Source organism: Odontesthes bonariensis, chromosome 22, assembly GCF_027942865.1.
Source record: "Odontesthes bonariensis isolate fOdoBon6 chromosome 22, fOdoBon6.hap1, whole genome shotgun sequence".
In the NCBI taxonomy this organism is placed as follows: domain Eukaryota; kingdom Metazoa; phylum Chordata; class Actinopteri; order Atheriniformes; family Atherinopsidae; genus Odontesthes; species Odontesthes bonariensis.
In genome coordinates this window covers 10987608-11007908 of record NC_134527.1, presented here as the reverse complement: position 1 = coordinate 11007908, position 20301 = coordinate 10987608, and the positions used below count along the sequence as shown (strand labels likewise).

Sequence of the window (20301 nt, the reverse complement as noted above, 5' to 3'; positions counted from 1 at the left end):
CTGTGTCTGCAGAGAAGAGAGATGACACGGAAGATTTCAAAAGCTTGTTTTTTTTAAGTGAGAATGACAGCAGGATCCGTGAGTGCAAGAAAGTACATCTCTTAAGACCAACCAGCTTCACCTGATACATATTTGATTAAAGAATGTGTGAATCTGTGATGGATGCCTCTGGGCAAAATGATAAACAAGTCAGTAAGAGACCAGAGGTGGCTGGAATGCTATGAAGCAGCAGGCAATTTGAGGCTGTAGTTGGGGAGGCCCAAAATGTATAATAGAAACACAACAGAGATATTCAAGCTGATGATATTTTTAAGTAAATCAGCATTTTTATGGTTTGTTACACAATATTACAGAAGAATTAATCTGCATGTGTACAGACAGTTAAAGGAAGAAAGCATAAAAACTATAATTAAAGTAGTTTTAATGTAGGGTTTGGAAAGCATTGTTGGTGACACGCTGGTACTTTATGGTTTATTTAGTACCAGTCAGTTTTGGATTAATATTATGGATGAGGAGGAAGAGAGACAGAGTCTTAAGTGACTGTGATAAATCAGGAAGGCTCAACTCTGATCCAAAATTTGTGTTTTTCTGAATTAAGTGCTTTGGACGATAAATAGCTAATAGAGTCTTTTGATTTATGAGGTACATTGCCATCAGAGACTAGATTAAGAAGTGCTCAGCATCAAGGGAAAATTTATTTTTTTATTATAAAACTAGGAAAGGTGGTTACATAACCAACCCAGGTCAATTGAACTGGTAGATAATGTTTAAGATTATGGAAAGGATAGTAAATGCTTACAAACTGGAACGTTAGCAGTTCTCATATAACTCCAACCCATGTAGAAAACAGTAAAATAAATCAAAAGAGGCAGATATGGGAGTATCTGTTAGGGTTTGTTTAAAGGCAGTAAAGTAAAGACGGAGAGAGATGGGTAAGTAAAACGCTAAGTGATTTTTTTTACAGGGAAAGACACAGGTTAACATAGATTATAAGTAATCCACAAGTTTCCAGAAGGCAAGAACTAACCAGTAAGTTGTTGGTTGGACGAGGAAAAGTAACAACAGGCTTATTCTGGGACATTATGAAAGGTGGGCTGTATCCTCATAGTGGGCTGTAACAGGCGGTAACAGTTGGGATTATTCTATCTCAAAAGGGACGATATAGCAAGCAGAGAGTTTTTTGACTCAGTTTGTCGAGGAATATTCTGGGATGAAAAAAGTATTCTGGCTGTTTTAAGATATGATAAATTATTATGGTCTGTCCAGACAACGAAAGGGTGTTAGTACCTTATAACTAAATGGTGAAGAGTTTGCAAATCCAAAAGATCTTTGCGACTGTTCCCTCATCTAGGCATAGGCCACTCTGTAACCGCTTTAACTTTTTCAGGATCTGCTTTGATTTTGTCTTGCTGGATGATACAGCCAAGGAAACTCCAACTTAATGTATATATATATATATATATATATATATATATATATATATATATGTATATATGCATATGTTTATATGTCTGTGTGTGTGTGTGTATCAAGATAAGAAAACTAATCACGATGCAGCACGGGGTCCAGCAATCTGGTAAAAAGCAGAGGGGGAAGCCAGGGTTTACTGAGCATCAGAACCTCTATGCAGGACAAAACAGCATAGATCCAGAAATATATCAGGAAGATGGCTCCCACAAGGCTTATCCTTCCATTATGTGTCCTCTTCCTTCTCCCCTTCAGTGAGTTTCAGTTGCCACTTAGTAGTTCATCAACCTGCACCTGGGGTCTCGTCTGGTTTGATAGATCCTGGCCTCTTCTGCTCTTTTGCTTAGGGCCTGTTCTACTGTGCAGTCTTCAAGACCAGCTTTTTGCAGCCACTGATAGGATTTCTCTATATCAGCCACTTCCTCAGTCTGTCAGTATACCACACTAGACCCAAAGACAGTTCACATCGTAGCAGGGTGTAGGTTGCAGCCAGGTATGACATACATGCAACACTATAACCAAGTGTTGGGATTAGTGTACAGAAACATCTGGGCTGAGTATGGGTTGGAAGTTCCAATGTCAACAGGGGAGACCTCCAGAGGTGGAAAATGACAGAGCTAAGATCCTGTGAAACATCTAGATCCAGACTGATTAACACTGGACGTTAATGGACTGATCTTTATCATGTGGATGGCTACTGTTAAAGCAGATGTTAGTTCTCACCAGATTAAGATAAATAAAACAACAGCTTGTGTTTTGTTAAGCCCATAAAGTGGCATCATTTTGACAGGGACAATTTTTGGTCAGGCCTGAAATCCTGGAATCATTTCAGAACTTTCAGCCAATCTGGGCAGCTATGTTAGGAATACTATGGTATGGTAGGATGAATCGGATATGACCAATGGACGAATCTACTTTAAAGGAATTTCAAAGTTTTTGCACATGGAGTGGGGAGAGGAAAGGTTGTGACAATTTTGCTGAAAGTTACCTCTTCTCTGATAAGATCCATAAACTACACTGATTTGGAATGACCTAGATCATAATAAATTGGACTGAAATAGGTTTGAAAAGGACTGTATATATAATTTCACTTGTTCATTTTTTCTATGAACAGCCTTGAGAAGACATAACTTGGTTTACATAAACTATCACATTAGGAAGATGTCCAGATTAACAATATTCACTCAAATAATTGCTAGTACCAGATATTCATACATATAAATTAGGAGAAAAGGTTATTAAAGTCCCAGTTTATTTTTTATAGTTTAATGAAATTTAACTGTATCTGACCATTTGTCTTTATGGCTGGAAAATTTCTTCAGTAATGAAACCAACTTCATATTGTGCGTGTGCTTGTGTGTTATATATTGTATGTAATATCTTGTTTTTATTCTGGAAACTGAGTCATAAAGTTTTAATTGAATTTAAACCGAATAGATAGATAGATAGTAATATTTTAGTAGAATAAAAACGCCTGGAATCAGCTGTGGTTGTTGCCCTTTGTGTTGTCTTATAGGCAACAAGTTATTGGCGGTGTGTGCAATAAATTACAGTCGTATTTTACAAAATTTATAGCCATGAATCTCAACCACGGACTATCATAATTAGCGAGGTGGGCTTTATTTGGGGCACTACGCAGGTCGGAGGGACGTTTTGCCTGAGAGGTTCTACTGAGGGATAACACTCTTTCTCTTTTTCTGACTCATGTTGTAGTCAGACAGAGAGACGAGGGAGAAAACGTGGAGTGTGTCTAAGTCTTTTCTTAGTTTTTATTAGCCGTGCTGAAGCTAGCTGGCGCTAGTTATTTGTGAACCGAAAAAGATATAACCAGAAAATGACGGAACAGTCTTCGTTGCTGTTACGTAAACAATTAGCAGGTAAGTTAGCCAACTGCTAACGCTACTGTGTCTACTACGTATTTTGTCATCAGTCACACTAGAGCAGCGTTGGCTTTGTTCGTGGATTTTTCACACGGATACTGAACACTAAAGTCGAAATGCACGTGTATAACGTGCCAAACAGCTGTTAGGGAAGCTACTAAGACTGTAAGGCTAGCTGTTCTTGCCTTGCACCTACTGTTACGGAACTCCACATGTACATATTCGCTGTTTTGTTTCGGTTTATCTCACATTATCTCATTAGTTTGTTCCAACAAATCCAGAGTACTGAAACACTTGCTGTCCTCTGTCATATCAGAGCTCAACAAGAACCCAGTGGAAGGCTTCTCTGCTGGTCTTGTGGACGATGATGACATCTATCAGTGGGAAGTAGTCGTCATGGGACCTCAGGACACATTATTGTGAGTGTGTGTGTGTGTGTGTTACCTTTCAGTCTACATTGACTGATTATTAAATTGCGCATACACTGAAATTCCTCCACCATGTACATATGACACCAACTTCTTTCTCATTTGCAGCGAGGGAGGGTTTTTCAAAGCCATCTTAACTTTTCCCCGTGACTATCCTTTGAGGCCTCCCAAGATGAAGTTCATCTCAGAAATATGGCATCCAAATGGTTAGAACAAACATCCCCGGCCACTGTACAGATGCCTAAAAGTCTGTGAACTCTGTCATTACACATAGTTAGGACCTGCAGCCTGGACTGTCTATCCGAGTACTAGAAATAAATAAAGAGAACTCAAATGAACCAACATTAACTAACTTTATCTCATTCGTGTAATGTGATGGTGGTAGTATCATGGTTTGGGCCGGAGTGGCTGGCCATTGTTGATGGAATGAAGAATTGTCATTAAACTGCAACTCAAGACGAGTCAAATTCTTTAACTTAACTTCATGGAAACATATTAAAAAAATCCATCAATAACAAACAAAAAACAAATAATTCACCTACTTTTTGCCCTCAGTTATGTAGTATTAGTTCACTTTCCTTAAATTAACTCGCAAAATTGTTGTTTAATTGGCTTCTGTTCTCTACGTTTAGGACCTAAGTGTTAATTTGATATATTAGGCAATATTTGGGCATAAATATAAACCTTGCAGAAGGGTTCACAAACTTTCAAGCACACCTGTATCATGCTAATGGATCTTAATATATTTAAATGGAAGTGCAAAAAAAAAGAGACCTGATTAGTGATTTCTATGTAAATAATTTTACAGTGTCATTCTGACGGCCTTTTTTTCAGTTTAACATGTCGTAATTCTGCATTTTAATAGACTAAAAGAGTGGCTGCAAGTAGTTACTTTGCAGCCTCCTTTCCACAGGTCAAATCAACGGTTAGTTTGTGCATTTGCCATCAGATTAGAGTGTATTCAGTGTTCCTGTCCTGTAGAAGTCTCTTTAATGTTTTTTGCTTTTTCCGCCAGTGGCAAAAAATGGGGACGTTTGCATTTCCATCCTGCATGAACCTGGTGAGGACAAGTATGGCTATGAGAAACCAGAGGAGCGTTGGCTACCTATCCACACCGTGGAGACCATCATGATCAGTGTCATCTCCATGCTGGCAGACCCCAATGGAGATTCTCCAGCCAATGTGGATGCGGCCGTAAGTGTCCACTTAATTTTTATTTAAAAAAAAAATAAAAAACTGCATGGGTCTATTCAGACTGAAAATCCTAAACAGCGAAATATGGAGTAAAGTAAACAGACCGGATGCAAAATAACAATGTAAAATGTGTGGCCAAGAAGCATGGAGCAAGGCGTCGCTCATGACATTGTATTTGTGTGCTGCACCATGCAGAAAGAGTGGAGGGAGGATCCCACTGGAGATTTTAAGAAAAAAGTGGCTCGATGTGTGCGAAGGAGTCAAGAAATGGCTTTTGACTAAAGTACCCTGCAGTCGTACCCGCGGTAAGTGCACACACCTGTTTGTATGGACCAATGTTTGGGGGAATGACTGAGACCTGGGGGCTCACTGTTGTTCATCAGCTGTCTTTCCTTTGTGAAACCACAACAATAAATGTGCTGAATGGGCTGATCAGGATGACTGCATTGAAATGTGTGCTCTGCTTCAGGTTGGGATAAAGCAGTGTGACGAGCATTTGGTTACTCTTGGATCAGTTGGCTGAACTTGGCACCTCGTTTCCAATGAAGTGACTCTGGACGATATTCGAAGAGTATTGTTTTCATACCATTGGCTGCTCTGAGCGGCTTGTTATTACTCGATTACCTTTCAACTCCCATTTCTGACAGCTGACTTTTCTGATCACTGGATGAAAGCAGCATTCACTTTGCCAAAACTGTCATTTTCCTCGATCAGATTACTGAAATCACTGGGCAGTTAGCACATCACCGATAGGACAGACGATAAGGCAGAATACATTTTGGTGCTATCTGCATACTCCTCAGATTTTACATCAAAGTACCTCTTATTTTGTAAAGTAGTTTACCTATTTATTTAGTTAGGCTGTTTTCAGGTGCATATTATGTGTTTGGGTTTATTTTCCCTCGTTCTTCCGCTGCCATGCTGAGCCAAGTTTATCTGCAGACATTAAAGAGATGGAAATACAGACGCCTGCTTCCCTGTAAATTTTGTGCTCACATCTTCACTTGTAACCCAGCAGGGCTTTCGCTCGACAGTCAGGGCAGCATCTAAAAGCTGACCCGTGTACGTTGAAGGTAACACACCGAGAAATGTTGCAGATGGAACACGTAGCATGTGTTTGGATTTGAATATGGTCTGCACTTGATCTCCATGTTATACATGTAAAGAAAATGCATTCTCCTGTTTCTGTGGGGGAGGAAATGTGCTGAACACAATCCATGAAAGCTATTACTTTTTATGGTCAAATTGGCATCGACGTCGTTTGAATAAAATCTATGCAGTGGTATTGACTTTCCTGATAAATGTTTGAGTGTGAAAACTGGTAATAAAGCAAAGTGTGGACATTAAGACTGGGCCAAGTGTTTAACATTCACACAAATGCAGAACTTCAGTCACTCCTCACGTTAATTAAGACTCCTTGAAAACAAGTACTATTTAAATGTAAGGTGCAAAAAAAAAAAGACAAATCACTGCATTACTTTCCAATCTTAGCAATTTCTTTATTGAATTAAGCACCAGCTCAATATGATTAACATCCAGACAAGTGAAGACATATCCTTGGAACTCGAGAGTATAAAATCTTAACAGCAAGGCAGAGCCAAAAAAAAAAAATTCATCCACCCATCTTGCAAGTGAAGAACAGAAACTGCTCCCTTTTGGTTCACTGTCCGGGAGCAGATAGGCTTTTGTTCATGAACTGCCTCTTTACAAAGCACACCCACCACTGAAAGAAACAAATATCTACTAAGACAAGCCTCAAGAGCAGTGGAATTACCTATATCAATATATATATATACATATAAATTCTGTTTTATTGTAGACATGCTGCTGGAACCTTTAAATATAAGATAACAGTTGACATCAGCTCACACTTAACTGTTGATGTACTGAAATGCAGTTGACATTACATTATCTCTGAAAAAGTACAGACACTCTTTAAAAGGCAGACTCACCTTGCTGGGTTTGTCTGTTTGGGGGTCAAACACACGATCGCACAGTCTCAAGCCAGTCTCCTGGCGGATCTGCTGGAGGTATGCCCTCATCGTCTCTGACGGAAAAAAAGAAAAGAAAATTGTCACTGGAAAACAAATGCCATTACTTTGAGAGACGTACCACGCAACACCAGAATATTTAATTCATTTAAACTTGTTCAGTCCAAAAGTATGATTTAACATGTAGATGCACGTTCACAGACTTAAATTGACAACAGGTCTGAAGATCTGATATTACTTCTGGGAACGTATTTAAATACAAGAACAGTATCGGGGAAACTGGGACAGACTGAGTAACGGCTACAAAGGTAAATAGGCTTTCATGATTCACTGCAACCAGTCGGTATCAATTTAGTTGGATGCCAGGCCCAGCAGAAGCCTTGCTTTACACATTTATTTATTTACCTTCTTCCCTTTATTCGTCCTAAATCTCCCGTGTCTGACAGACAGGAGTGATTTAAGTCTGTTTTATTGCCGATTCTCACCTTCCTCCTGCTTGTTTGCGGGCTTAACATACATGGCGTTAAGAGGGAAGCCAGGTTCTCCCGGAATGGGAAAGTTTGTGATGCCCAGGGTGTACATCTCCTTCTCTCCCTGGCTCCTGGAGCTGCACTGCAGAGAGCCACAGAAAGAGTGTTAGATTGCCTGGTTTATTAGCAAGTTTCAAATATACGAAAAAGAAAAACAGATATTCAAGCAGCCACTTCATCCGTATTTCGTGTGACATAAAAATGAACCGAATAAAAGACAAAAAATGAGCATTCAGTTTACCTTCTGTAGCCTCTTCAGGCATTCAGAAATGTAGAGCGTGACATAGATTAGCGTCCTGTCTGCCTCATTCTGAAAGAAAAAAAACAAACAAAAAAAACCACGTTATTGGCTGAAATACCTGAAAGAAGGTTAAAACAACTGCATATTTGCCTGCAGCGTGGAGGTTACACCACTCTACAACCCCAGAGAATTCTGACAAGGAAAAAAAAAAAAAAAAGGATGAACTATGAAAGGATTGCATTGCTGTCAGGAAGCAAGCTGGGGCATGTGGGGGAACTGTGCACAGCTGCTACAAAGATGGGGGGGGGAAGAAAAAAGTACACACCAGCCCATTATTTTGGTAAATGCTTGTTTTCTACTTTGTTCAAATTTTCATCGAAAAAAAGTTGAACTTATTATTTTTTTCTCTCTCTGTTCTTGTTTATGAACACTGGTGTTCAGCCTAAAAGTTTGGGGAGAATTTCTTACCTTGATTTCATAGTTCTTAAAGAAGACGTTGGCCTTGAAGTAATAGATGGCCTCGTCGATGATATCAGAATCTATGCCTGAAATGAAACAAGGGAACAATATAGAATGTCATTTCCTGTTTTTCATCACTTCTTATTTTGGTAACTGATCAAATTCTACTTCTTAATTCCTGTTGTCAGGCCTGATAGGAAACATCCCCAGAGCTGGATCAGAAATTGTACACATTATTTTTTTCCCTGAGTAAATTGTGTTATCCTGGTTTAGGGAAGAAAGATCAACAACATGATGCATCACTAGGTGAGATTTCCCTTTCAACAGACTCCAGGGAAGAAGTTAAGTTCGAAGACGCACTTTTCAGACCATATAAGGAAGTGAACTTGATGTATAAGGAACTGAAAACATTCTATTAAAAACTGTCGACCCTGTACAATACTAAGTCAAGCAGGAGAACGGGTTACTGACATGTAAACGTGTCTGTTTGCAGCAGAATGTATCAGACTCGTTAGTACTTGGGACAAAAAAAAAAAAAAAAAAAAATCACAAGGATTACCGTCTCCGCGGGCTGGTCCTTTAAACTGAGTTTTGAGGGGCAGTAAGGCCATGTTCCCCACCATCCTGTTGTCGGGGCTCATCAGGCTTGAGTGATACGCCTGAAAAAGAGGGGAAGGTTGCTGTCATCGAGGTTTCTCAAGGAAATTTTCTGTCAGTTAGCGGCGGTAGCATCCCTTCTGCCATCAGCCACGGATACATGACTTCGTTTCTTAGCCGCGTTATGAAACAATCCATTTAAAATAGGAAAAACACACACACTTGAAAGTACATACAGTAAGGCAACAGCGTGTTTAGGATTCCTGACGTGAAACAGTTACATTTTGACCGACTGCTAAAGAAGCTAGCTAACTATGCTACAGAGACTCGTCACCGCAGATAACGCTAACTAGAAGGTATTTTTAGCCAGTTGTTGGATTTCACTGCAGTTATTTACTCCTAGACTGCTAAACAGATTGTTATGCTCGTGTAATATGCACTCACCGGCATGTTGAATGAGAGGTATCAAACCAACTGCTCAGCGAGTGAAATATACAAGCAACCCAGGACGCTGCTTCCGCCTGTCCCACCCTGCAGCTTTACAGGAAGTGACTACGTGTCGTGTTACGTAGCAGCCACTTGGGGGCGCTAAACATTTAATTACCCATCACAAACCGGTGAGTTGTCCATTTTGAGTAATTATTTTTTTATTTTAAAAAAAAAATAGCAATACAGTAATACATGTATTAAATAACAAAGTCTTGATATTGTTCAACAAAAATGAAACTGTGAAAATATGAATTAAGTCATAAAAGCGGAAACTTGAACATGAAAATATAGGTCCAAAGATGGTCTTTTTCCCCACATGTGCCTTTCTAAGCACCCATGCAGTCAGATGCAGATCTTCAGTTCAACCCGTTTCTCAGTCTTTATACACAAAGTCCGATTTCTTCAGGATTCCCTGTGTCCCATCACTCATCAGCTCATGACTTTGTCTTGAAATATCTCATCATAATTTAGGTTCGCTGGCTCCTCTTCAACTTCCTGTAGGAAAAGAGAGCATGAAAAGATGTTCTTGTAGACAAAGAAAACAGTTCTTCACATCAATTTTTTAAAGTTATAATTAGCTGCATTGCAATCATGCATGTTTCCTTACCTTAGGCTCCTTGACCTCCAGGTCTTCTCCGTACTGTATGGAGAAGTCGATGTGCTGCAGCACTATGTTAATACCTTCTTCATCTGAGCGGTCAAAGGGCAGGAATCTTACCATACTGTAGTCATCTATCTGGACAGACAAACAGAGGGACTGTCAAAATGAGAAAATTCAAGAATCTGATCTAAGCTAAGTCTCCAAACCAAAAAGAAATCTCACTTACCAGATCACAAATAGCTTTTGTTAGCTTCTTGAACTTTGTGCTTCGGATGGAATCCGAGTTATCTTCCATCATAGCGTACATGTCTGGATCCAGATACCTTATAAAATTACAAGGGAAAACATTTCAAATCATTCTTGCACAGGAAAGAATCCGGATGTGTCTTTTTAAAAAGGCTTTGGAGAACACGATAACAGAGATTCAGAACTCTCCTCAAATCTTTGCAGTTTAATACACAGTCTTCAGTTACATGGGTCATAGTACCGGTATTATAGACAGTTATTCATGTATAATTCTGCTGAACTACCTGAGGAACACATATTTTTGTGCTGCATTCATATAAAACTTACTTTTCAATTTCCTTCTTGGCTTTAGGATTAAGCAGGTCCATTTTTGTCATGATGTTTACTTGAGGGATTTCTAAAGACACCATGGCGCTCAGTGCAGCCATGACTCCTGAAATAAACTGCAGGTAGAGATAAGTAGGCAGGCGTACCTTACTTTAGAAATTATGAATAAAAAAACAAACATATATATATACACACACACATATATACAGTATGTATATACATACAATGCCATGTATGTAAACATATATATATACACACACACACACGCACACAATTCAATGCTGGAGAGATGTATACCTTAAAAGATTCCACCATAAACTGCGAGTCGACCAAGAAGACCCCACAAACCCGAAACTCCCACTGTTGGAGCTGCTCCACCAGCTGCCTCATCACAGGAAGGTGTGTGTAAAGTTCAATCTGACCTGTAAAATAATTAAAATTTGTCAAAACATCTGTATTAATCATACATCACCGTTACTTTTCCAAATTCAAGATTTAACGCCAAAGCTGGAATGAGGCTGTACTTATAGCCCCAGAAAACAGACACATTCGGTTCCAATCTGAGACCATTTTGGCCCTCTCGACCCAGATTTGGGCCAAACATTCTCTGCTGTCTGAGTCGATGGTAAAAATAAGATAAAGGAGTCTGAGCGGTTCAAATTTCAGCAACCGTAAACTGGTTTCGGAATGTCTCAAGCTGGACGTGTGTACCTGGGCAGTCAAACAATATGTAGTCATCCTCGACGTGACCCAGGTTTTCATCCAGCCAGTCAAAGTTGTTGGCAAAGTACTCCATGCAGAAGACGAGGCCTCCATTAGGGCCAAACCTGAGAGACTCGTCCTCCATCACATCATCCACCTGGATGAGCTCACGAATATCTGAAGACGCAGTGACAGAAGGAGATTGACTTTGGATCACAAATGTACTAAATATCAGCAAGCACCTCATGGCATTTACATCATTAACGTCATATTATTTCCCCTCTAGGCATGTCCAAAAGGGTTTGGCTTTGCTTATAAAAACACTATAATAGATTAGTGTAAGTGTTTAATCATTTTAAATGAGAAAAAAAAAAACAATAAGAATACTAACTACTTCCACGATGAGTATTTGGTTTTAACCATCCTGTGTCTCCATTTAATGGCCTTTGTGTTGTGGCTTAACTTAAATTAAAAGCATAATGTATTCACCTGCCATCACAGGGTAGTCAAAGTGCTCAGCTGCTGGATCCAAATTGACCACCTGAACTGAGCGGTTTAAGCTCTCGAAATGCTGGATCATGGTGGAGCAGTAGGTACTCTGAAACAAACAGAACACAGACAGAGGATGAACTTGGTCTGTGTTGGAGACAGCCTCATGCCCCAACACAACGCGTTAGCCCAGTAACATAACAATGCGTATTTAGGACGCATAGCGGCATTGCAGAAGACGTACCTTCCCGCTACCAGCCGGGCCCATCACGAGCTGTGCATAACGAGGCATTTTGCCTCGGTATAAGGTGTCGTACTGAAGTTAAGTCCCCTTCGCGCGCTAAAGTTAGCTTGTAACACTATGCGTACTGCTGTCTTCGTATTTCTTATTCTTCATGGGAACATGCGCTGAATGCCTCACTGCTACCACCTCCTGCGCAGAGTGTGAATTTAATTTAATTACACATGTAGATAAAGTAATCTTCGGGTGTGTAATTGGAATTACGTCATTGGATTATTTCCTAATCCATGCCAGTATTCGGTTGTTATGGAGACTGGATATGGACATTTCCAAATTCTACCACAATATACAGACGACGTGAGATCACAAAGGCTTTCTAGAAACAGATGTAGAGGATCTTTGGTGAGAAAATGTCAACAGTCCGGTAGGGGGCAGGAGCGTGCGTTAAATGCATTAACAACAACAACAAAACAATTATAATAACCCAGAAGAAGAAATCAAGGAAGAGGAGGTGGACAAATAAGAAGTCGTATCAAACTGGCACCAGCATGCTATGCAACAGGAGCAACAACAAAAGCAGTGACTGTTCCTGACGTGGTCACTTAATACATCTTCTAAATCAGCCATTTTTCGAAATAACATGTCTCGATAGAGTGAATGGTCTTGGCAGGCTTGTAGAGAGAGATATTCTCGGCTGAAGGTGGACTTCTTCTGGGTAGGTCTAAACTCATTCTCTGTTTCCGTGTGAGTTTTATCTGTAAAATACATATTACTCTGTTGTGTTCTTGGGTCATACTGTTAGTGATTTAACTTATTTTAAAAATGTTTTTGGCTGTTCAACAGCTACAGACCCAGCGACGATCCCGGTTAGCTAGTTTAAAGGGTAGATCCGAGTGTTATTTATGAGCGATAATCCGCTCATTTTCCAGCGGTCTTAAACAACTTTAAGGTTTGACGCTGGCCAGGACACGTTTCCAAAAGCAAAGCGACCCCGCCTTTTCTTATCGGCGTCAGTAGTGTTCACAAATGCCACTCCATGCCAAACATGTCCTACGGAAGCCCCTTTTTTGTTGTTGTTGTTGCCTAAAATTAAATGAAAGTAGAAAAACACAGACTAACTCGTAATTTGTATGGTAAATTAGAATAGTTTACACACAAAAACATATGTTTTGATGTTGTGATGACAGGAATGCAAGTGTTCTGATGTGGAAGTTGGATTTTTTTTTTTTTTTTACTTAAGGTACTAACCAGGATATCTGACTTCTTGTGGAATTGTAGATGGGGTATTCATGGCCCAGGATAAGACATTTCAATTTCCCAGTTCTCATCATTTTATTGAATGCTTCAGGTTTAAACCTGGTTTTGAAATGCACCTGAGTATCAATTTTGTACAGCTGTATGTACAACTCTATAACTAGTCAGGAAACATTGAAATCGGTCGACTTAGATCACATTCATTGGGATGTTATTGGCACTGGCGTTGTACTGACTGGAAAAAGAAAAAGATTGTGTACAGCAGCACATGACACCATCGGAGTGAGAATGAGCTGGATCTACTGCTTCTGTCCTGTTTGCTGTTCGCCACAGCTGATTGTGTGTAGTTGTTTGCTTATCAAGTGTTATCCGATCCCAGCTTGAAGCTCATGTGTTCATGCATTTTAATACCAGGTTGAAGTCGATGCATTTAGAACCTGTCCACGAGTGATCAAATGACTTAACATGCAGAGAGTTGACAGGGAGGGGTTTGTGAAAATGACAAAAGCAGCACCGTTGTTTGGCATTGTTGCTTCAAAGCATTCGTCAAATTGTATTGTGCATGGCTATAGTTCAGAGAAAAATCCACTTTGGTTGCTGGTACTGTTTATAAAGTATAGAAGTGTGTTAGCAATCACTGACTGGAGTTATTTTGGGAAATATGACATTTTAAAGCTGTCTGATTGAGCGCCGATACCTTGAAGCACATAAAAGAGGGTTACCTGCGCATACTGTAAAAAAAATAGCAGAACTTTAATTCGGTGTGTCATTCATGTAGATCTTTACTCTGTCTGAAGAAAAGACTCCGAAAAAGAGCCGTACGCAGGAAGACGCTGAGCTGTTTTTCTTTGGTTTTGTTTTCCAGAATAGTAGGCTATGACTGTGGGTGATGGAGGATAGTCAATGTGGGGATTTGAACTACTTAATCCAAGATGAAGACACCATCATCGAGGGTGTCAGCAACCAGGTCTTATTTGTCGTGGTCCTTACTTTCACCTTCCTGGCTGGCCTCCTCACTCTCCTCTGCAGGTAAGCAGCTAGCACGGCCTCTCAAAGACGTTTAACGAACTTGGGATCATTTTTGACCAAATGACTCAACACTTGAGAAAAGTTCATTTTTAGAAGTCGTGCTGGCTTCAGTATTTCAACGTTTTGCATTCTCTAAATGGAAATAGCCCGCACGACCAGTTCAGCTTTGCATCTTTCCTGCGGATTGCCGTTTCCCTGTTATTGTCTTTTGTTTTGATTTTGGATTCACAAGCAACTTTTTTTGGGTAGTTTTGTCTGTCATGTTTCAATGTTTCATTTGCTTTTTAGGTTATTTTATAGATAAAAACAATTCGATAAAGAATCATTTGTCTGCTGCTCTATGTGTCAATTATTTACATGTACCAAACCTCTGCTTTTTCTTTAATCTTTTGCAGGCAGGACGAACAAAACATTCATCCTGAGAATCAGGAGCATGTTCGAGCCGTCCGGCAACAGCTCCAGACTGAGCAGGTAAGTTTGAGTTGTCTGAATTCTGTTTCGGACTTTTTGGACTGGACATAGAGCTGTACTCTTTCCAAATGCCTGCAAGAAAACATCCCAATAGTAGATTTTTTTGTGCAATGAAATAATTTAATCCCTTTAATGCGCCATGAGAACTGACCGTTGTATTTATTTATTTTTTTAGGTATCTAATCTGTGTGTTTTATATCAAGAAAGCAAATGTAAAAAAGATTTTATTGTTCATTAAGTAGAATGTGTATATCAGGGTGTGATGTGCGAAGGGGACCACTCTACCAGCTTTGTTGTGAAGAAGAAGAAAGCCTTTTTACTTTCAGATCATCTGCATTTTGTTCAGTTTACACTGTGGAGATGAGTTTAGAAATGTCTGTCTGCAATGTAACACGTTGACTAAACTCTTAAGCCTGATTTATGGTCAGAAACCAGGTCGTCTGCCTGTGTGTCGCAGTTAACGCAGACATGCCCCCCCCCCTACGCAGACACTACGCAGACACTCCGGTGCACCTCCTCAAAATTGTAACTCACCGCAGACAGTGCCGCAGACATCGCCGCAGGGAGGAGAGAAAGGAGGCCTCTGATTGGTCAACTCTACATCCGCTCTACACTATGCGTATTTCCGGTTTGCTAACCGGCTGACGCTAACCGTGGTAACCGTGACGATTCTTTCGCCTCTCTGCCAGCTCCAGTAATAGCAATATTTCTTCTATTTCTAGATCAATCAGCTGCATCTCATTTAAAGTGCGCATTCGTCCAGTCGCCATTGTAGTTGAATGACCTCCGTAACCATAACACCCACAATCCTAGCTTGTTCGTGATTGTCCCTCTTGCGTTGTGGCGTGGGATTAACATAGCGCAAACAGCGCTTCAAGGCATAAATCAAAAATAACTGCGTCGTGTCTGCGACAAGCTCACTGCGACACACTGCTGCGAAGTATACACGAGCCTTCAGATTTTTTTTTAATAAATTTGATTTCTGTTTGTCAGGATGAAAATCCTCAGGCAGAGGCCAGGCAGCAGTATTACACGGACATGTCTTGCCCCGTGTGTCTACAACAAGCTGTCCTGCCTGTAGAAACCAATTGTGGACACCTTTTCTGTGGTAAGACTGTTTCACAGGTTTTAGCCATATGCAGCAAGGAAAAAAAAGCATGTAATAATCCAACATGGAGGTAAAAAGGAAAGAAATATGACACTTGTATAGACATTGTATAGAGTATTTTTTTTTAATTGGCTTTGTTTTTTTAAATTTTTTTTAAAAATTTTTTTTAATTATTTTTTGTAAACTGGATTAGCTTTGCATTGCAAGTAGAAATTTGACGTGGAAGTAGTTCAAAGTGTTCAAAGTTTGGGAGTATAACAAAAATTTCTCAGAGTTAGCTCTTGCTTTTTAAGCTGTACTCCTCTTTTTTTTTTTTTTTTTTTTTTTTTACCTCCCATAGGCTCCTGCATCATAGCTTACTGGAGGTTTGGCACCTGGCTGGGTGCTATCAACTGCCCAATCTGCAGACAAGTGGTGAGACTCATCGTGCATGTTGTATTCTCATCCTGAACGGTCATTTTTGCCGTGTTTTAAATCCCAGACCAAAATTCTCCTTCCAAGGTTCCTGGTTTTTCAACGTCTAAAACAGTGACAGGCAGCTGCCATTCACTGGAACCAATAACCTCTTAAAGTGTTTCTCCCTAGTTTGCAGATATGACCACATATACAGCCAAAACCCTAAGCTATGACAACAGGAAGTGCTGGCATTACCCTGCTAGTTTATTGTTATTTTTGATTGGACCACAGAAGTCAGCACACACAGATGCACACACAGATGCACACACAGATGCATTCCCCAGTGCAGCACCCTCATTGAAAATTAGCAAGTGCGTCTGGTTATTGAGTTCCCATCACAGTCATTTTTATGCAGCACTGAAAGCTGATAGGGAATAGACAGAGTTTTTACACCTGGATACTGCTTTGTGTGCAAATGTATGAATGCACTTCTGTACTTCCCAGGTTCAGTCAGTATCTGTGTGTGTGTTTTTTTTATTTTTATTACTGTTGTAAAAAGGGTTTGTGATTTTTTTTTATTTTATTTTTTTATTTATTTATTTATTTTTTGTGTTCATAATAACGTTGGCGGGGGTCCTCACCCCCCCTGTGAAGGCTTGTTGCGTATTGATTTTCTTTCTTCGTTCCCAGGTAACGCTGCTCTTTCCGCTGTTTCATGAGCACTCCGCTCCCCAGAGGGTGCTGGATGGCGAGGCACAGCCTCAGCTTATATTAAGAGACCTCCACGATTACAATCGCAGGTTCTCCGGCCAGCCAAGATCTGTGAGTATTTTTCATCCTTATTTGGCTTCATATGATCTTCTTTTTAACTGCATTTTAGTGAGTGAGTTCATTTGAATAGAAGTGATGTAAAGATGCTGTGAGAATAAAGTTTTTTAAACAGATGGTTTAATTTATTTTTCTATCTTTCTGCTTCCCCACAGCTTATGGACAGGCTGCGGGATGTTCCCACCTTGCTTCGTCACGCCTTCAGGGAGATGTTTTCTGTGGGCGGCCTATTCTGGATGTTCAGGATTCGAATCCTCCTGTGCCTGGTCGGTGCGATCACCTACCTGGCGTCGCCGCTTGACATCATCCCTGAAGCGCTTTTCGGCCTTCTGGGCTTCATGGACGATTTCTTTGTAATCCTTCTCCTGTTCGTGTACATCTCTATCATGTACAGAGAGGTGGTCACCCAGAGACTGAACGGGTAGGCGTAGAAACAGACCTTAAATGAGCCCTTTGGAAGAGTGAACATATCATATGAGGAGGACGTGTAAAAATCTGAATAAATTTTCAAAGAGAAGCTCATTTATGACACTGTTTTTTCTCAGTTTGGTTTGCAAGGTTTTAATTTCAGTTTGAGTTCAGTTGTCAATGTTGACTTTGTATATAAGACTTACCACTGAAAGGGGCATAGGCCTAATGGGCTACGGCCAATAACAATACTGTTGTCAGCCAGGAATTTGTTCTGGTCCATCCATTTACTTAAAAACCCATAACTGACTGGCCAACACTGCTACCAGCCAATTTTGTGAGTGCAGTCATTTAGTCGATGTGAATATAATCCTTTATAGAGACAGTTGTGTAATATAACGACATCGTGGACGTACTGTGTTGCTTCAGTGTGTCGATTAAATAGATTTTTATAGCTGACCGTCTGCATCTGGATTGCGAGACAAAGGTGTAATATAAGGGCTGTTTGGTCAGTTGAGGAATGCACTTATTTCAGTAACCTGTAACTATGCATATTTATGATTACTTGAAAAACACAACTTGTTAAGCCTGGGTAAGAAAAGAAAAAAATCACTTAATCAATCTGATGGCAATCATTGAAATTTAACTATCAAAATCCTGTGTAATGTGAAACATTCTGCATGCATCCAGGTGACGTAATGATGCACGAGACAGCCTGTGAAACGTCTGTTTAAATAACAGATTATTTTTTTCCCTGCATAAATACACAAAGGTAATGCAGTGACTTTATAAAAAAAAAAGCCAAACTAATAGAATAAAGGAATAATCTTGGACCGTTTTGAATGTAAATTACTGTTAATAATGAATGCTGACAATTATTTTTGAATGTTTACCATGGAACTCTCAATGTAAATGTAGGTTCTGGTGATTAGGTCCTGCGCAGATATTTTTAATCTCATGGGGCCGGCAAAAAAAAAAAAACTCCCATTGAATTTCAGATTCTTCAAACAATTGCCTCGTTATTATATCCTTCATTTTGCAAATGGGGGGGGATCTTGTTTGGAAAAGTTGTATATTCTTTCCAGGGTGTGAGGTGTCACTGTTCAACTGGAGATTTCTTTGGCTTGTGCAGCTTATATGCAGTTCATATTCTTGGCAGACTTCAGGCTCCTTAAATGAAGCAAGAAGCGATTGGCCACATAATTTTGACTAGTCTTGCCCTTTGCAGGTATTTTGGAAAAGCAAAAAACATGTGCATATGGTCGTGGCCGTATGCACATGGCCGTGGTCGTCGTTTCTCTATTTTTTTTTTTTTCAGGCAACAACATCAAAAAGTCCCAATGACTAAAAGTTTGACAACTGTCAAAACTTCAATGTTACTTGCGCTCAGAAAAAATCTTCAGCTAACATTTGATCTTTTACGAACATTTAAGAACTTTTTAACAATTTTGGTGAATAGAAAGTAGACGTTATTTATCTTTTGTTTATATGCCATAAGAGGTTATATTTCTGTGTATTTTTATTACCATCTACATTGTTTAAAATTGTTCTATGTGAGTTATTTAAAAAAAAAAAATTGTACTTCATCTCATTGGGAGCCATTTTCACACCAGTGAAACACCAGTTTCAGCCAGATTAAACCAATTCTTATGTTCTAATTGCAGAAATTCATTCAACTGTTTTTGGATTTTCTAAGCTAAGAAAACCAAGATGATCATTTTTCCTTGTGGTTTTTTTTATTTTTTTTTAAATTTTAAGTTGCCTACCATCACAAGTTTTGAGTAATTTTTAGGCGCCCACATTTCACAAAAATCCAAATTAAATAGCTCAAATTGACCGCATCTTTTTGTTTGTTTGTTTGTTTCTGAGCCCCAAACTTGCCTAATAATGTTGGAAGGAAATCTGATTTGATCTCTTCATGTACATGCCAAAACTTGTCATTGGTGGTGTTTTTAGTCTACTGCCACCTTTTTTTTTTTTTTTTTTTTTTTTTGAATTCATAACTAAGCCAGTCAAACTATCACTGCTGCTGTTTCTCAACAGCTCCAAACCAGTTAAACGAGAGACATTCATAGGTTGGGGAAACAGTCCTGGAAGAGCCTGTGTTTTGATGCAGTCTGCTTCAGAATGTTAAGCATGAAAACAGTAATTTATGCTGCAGTATGGCCCATGTATACCAAAAAAATACATTTCTGGAAACCTTCATATTAGATTTCCTTCTTTTTACAGCAGTCTTAACACTGACATAATTCAATTCCATTGTATCTTCTGTCTTACTTTTTCTCAAAATCAAGGGTTTCACAGCTAAACAATGCTCTACAGGGATTTGAAATAATACTAGGATGCAATCGCATGAAACAATCAGGTGGTAATCTCTGAAGTATTCCACAATTACTCGTCAGTCGGGATGTTTGTCATGCTTGTCATTGTATAAAGTTTGGTGTGTCTCTGCTTTTGTGATGCTCCTTACAAATCAGTTCAGCTGTCACACAGACTCGCACACTTCAGCAGAACTGAGCCGGTGGTGCACGTTCTCAGTCTCGACTTTGTCAGTTCTCTGTGAGATGTCAAGTGTTTGTCATGACATGGAATTAATTTTGTCTGCCAAAATATGAAAGCATGAGATTTTGCATCACGATTAAACCTATATATTATGGTTATTTTCACAAATGCCATTGCATTGATGTTTTTGTTTTTAATGTATTTAGAAAAATAACATTGATATGCTCCGATTTGTATTGTTACAACTACTACAACCAGATTTTTTTCTTTAATAGTCCGAGATTCTGACACGACATGAAATATAATTTAATAGAATAACGTAATATAGAACAAGACTTTTCTTTAAAATGGAAGATAAAGAAAAATAAAACACTCTTTTTGCATTGGGAATAGTCGGAATTTTCCTTTACAGCACCGCAGGCT

General features: G+C 39.4%; 4 protein-coding genes across 4 annotated transcripts; 2 read left to right on the top strand and 2 right to left on the bottom strand.

Moving 5' to 3' along the window:
• The first annotated feature begins 3154 nt into the window (after positions 1–3154).
• ube2g1b (ubiquitin-conjugating enzyme E2G 1b (UBC7 homolog, yeast)) lies at positions 3155–6316 on the top strand. Its single transcript, XM_075456372.1, has 6 exons — positions 3155–3344; positions 3664–3766; positions 3884–3981; positions 4791–4969; positions 5165–5274; positions 5439–6316. The coding sequence occupies exons 1-5, from the start codon at positions 3302–3304 to the stop codon at positions 5249–5251; spliced, it is 510 nt and encodes a 169-aa protein (XP_075312487.1). The 5' UTR covers positions 3155–3301; the 3' UTR covers positions 5252–5274; positions 5439–6316.
• Positions 6317–6447: 131 nt separating this feature from the next.
• Positions 6448–9332, bottom strand: arpc3 (actin related protein 2/3 complex, subunit 3). The gene is made up of 7 exons (XM_075456371.1): positions 9232–9332; positions 8750–8849; positions 8200–8276; positions 7732–7800; positions 7446–7572; positions 6922–7016; positions 6448–6692 (listed from the first exon to the last, which is right to left on the bottom strand). Exons 1-7 carry the CDS (start codon positions 9235–9237, stop codon positions 6630–6632), a joined length of 537 nt encoding a protein of 178 aa, XP_075312486.1. The 5' UTR covers positions 9238–9332; the 3' UTR covers positions 6448–6629.
• A 66-nt stretch (positions 9333–9398) lies between these two features.
• Positions 9399–12065, bottom strand: gpn3 (GPN-loop GTPase 3). Its single transcript, XM_075456369.1, has 8 exons — positions 11886–12065; positions 11642–11750; positions 11162–11329; positions 10748–10872; positions 10451–10566; positions 10104–10200; positions 9884–10012; positions 9399–9771 (listed from the first exon to the last, which is right to left on the bottom strand). The coding sequence occupies exons 1-8, from the start codon at positions 11931–11933 to the stop codon at positions 9706–9708; spliced, it is 858 nt and encodes a 285-aa protein (XP_075312484.1). The 5' UTR covers positions 11934–12065; the 3' UTR covers positions 9399–9705.
• Positions 12066–12361: 296 nt separating this feature from the next.
• rnf170 (ring finger protein 170) lies at positions 12362–20046 on the top strand. Its single transcript, XM_075456370.1, has 7 exons — positions 12362–12597; positions 14002–14165; positions 14561–14636; positions 15630–15744; positions 16085–16158; positions 16831–16962; positions 17124–20046. The coding sequence occupies exons 2-7, from the start codon at positions 14026–14028 to the stop codon at positions 17391–17393; spliced, it is 807 nt and encodes a 268-aa protein (XP_075312485.1). The 5' UTR covers positions 12362–12597; positions 14002–14025; the 3' UTR covers positions 17394–20046.
• Positions 20047–20301: the final 255 nt, after the last annotated feature.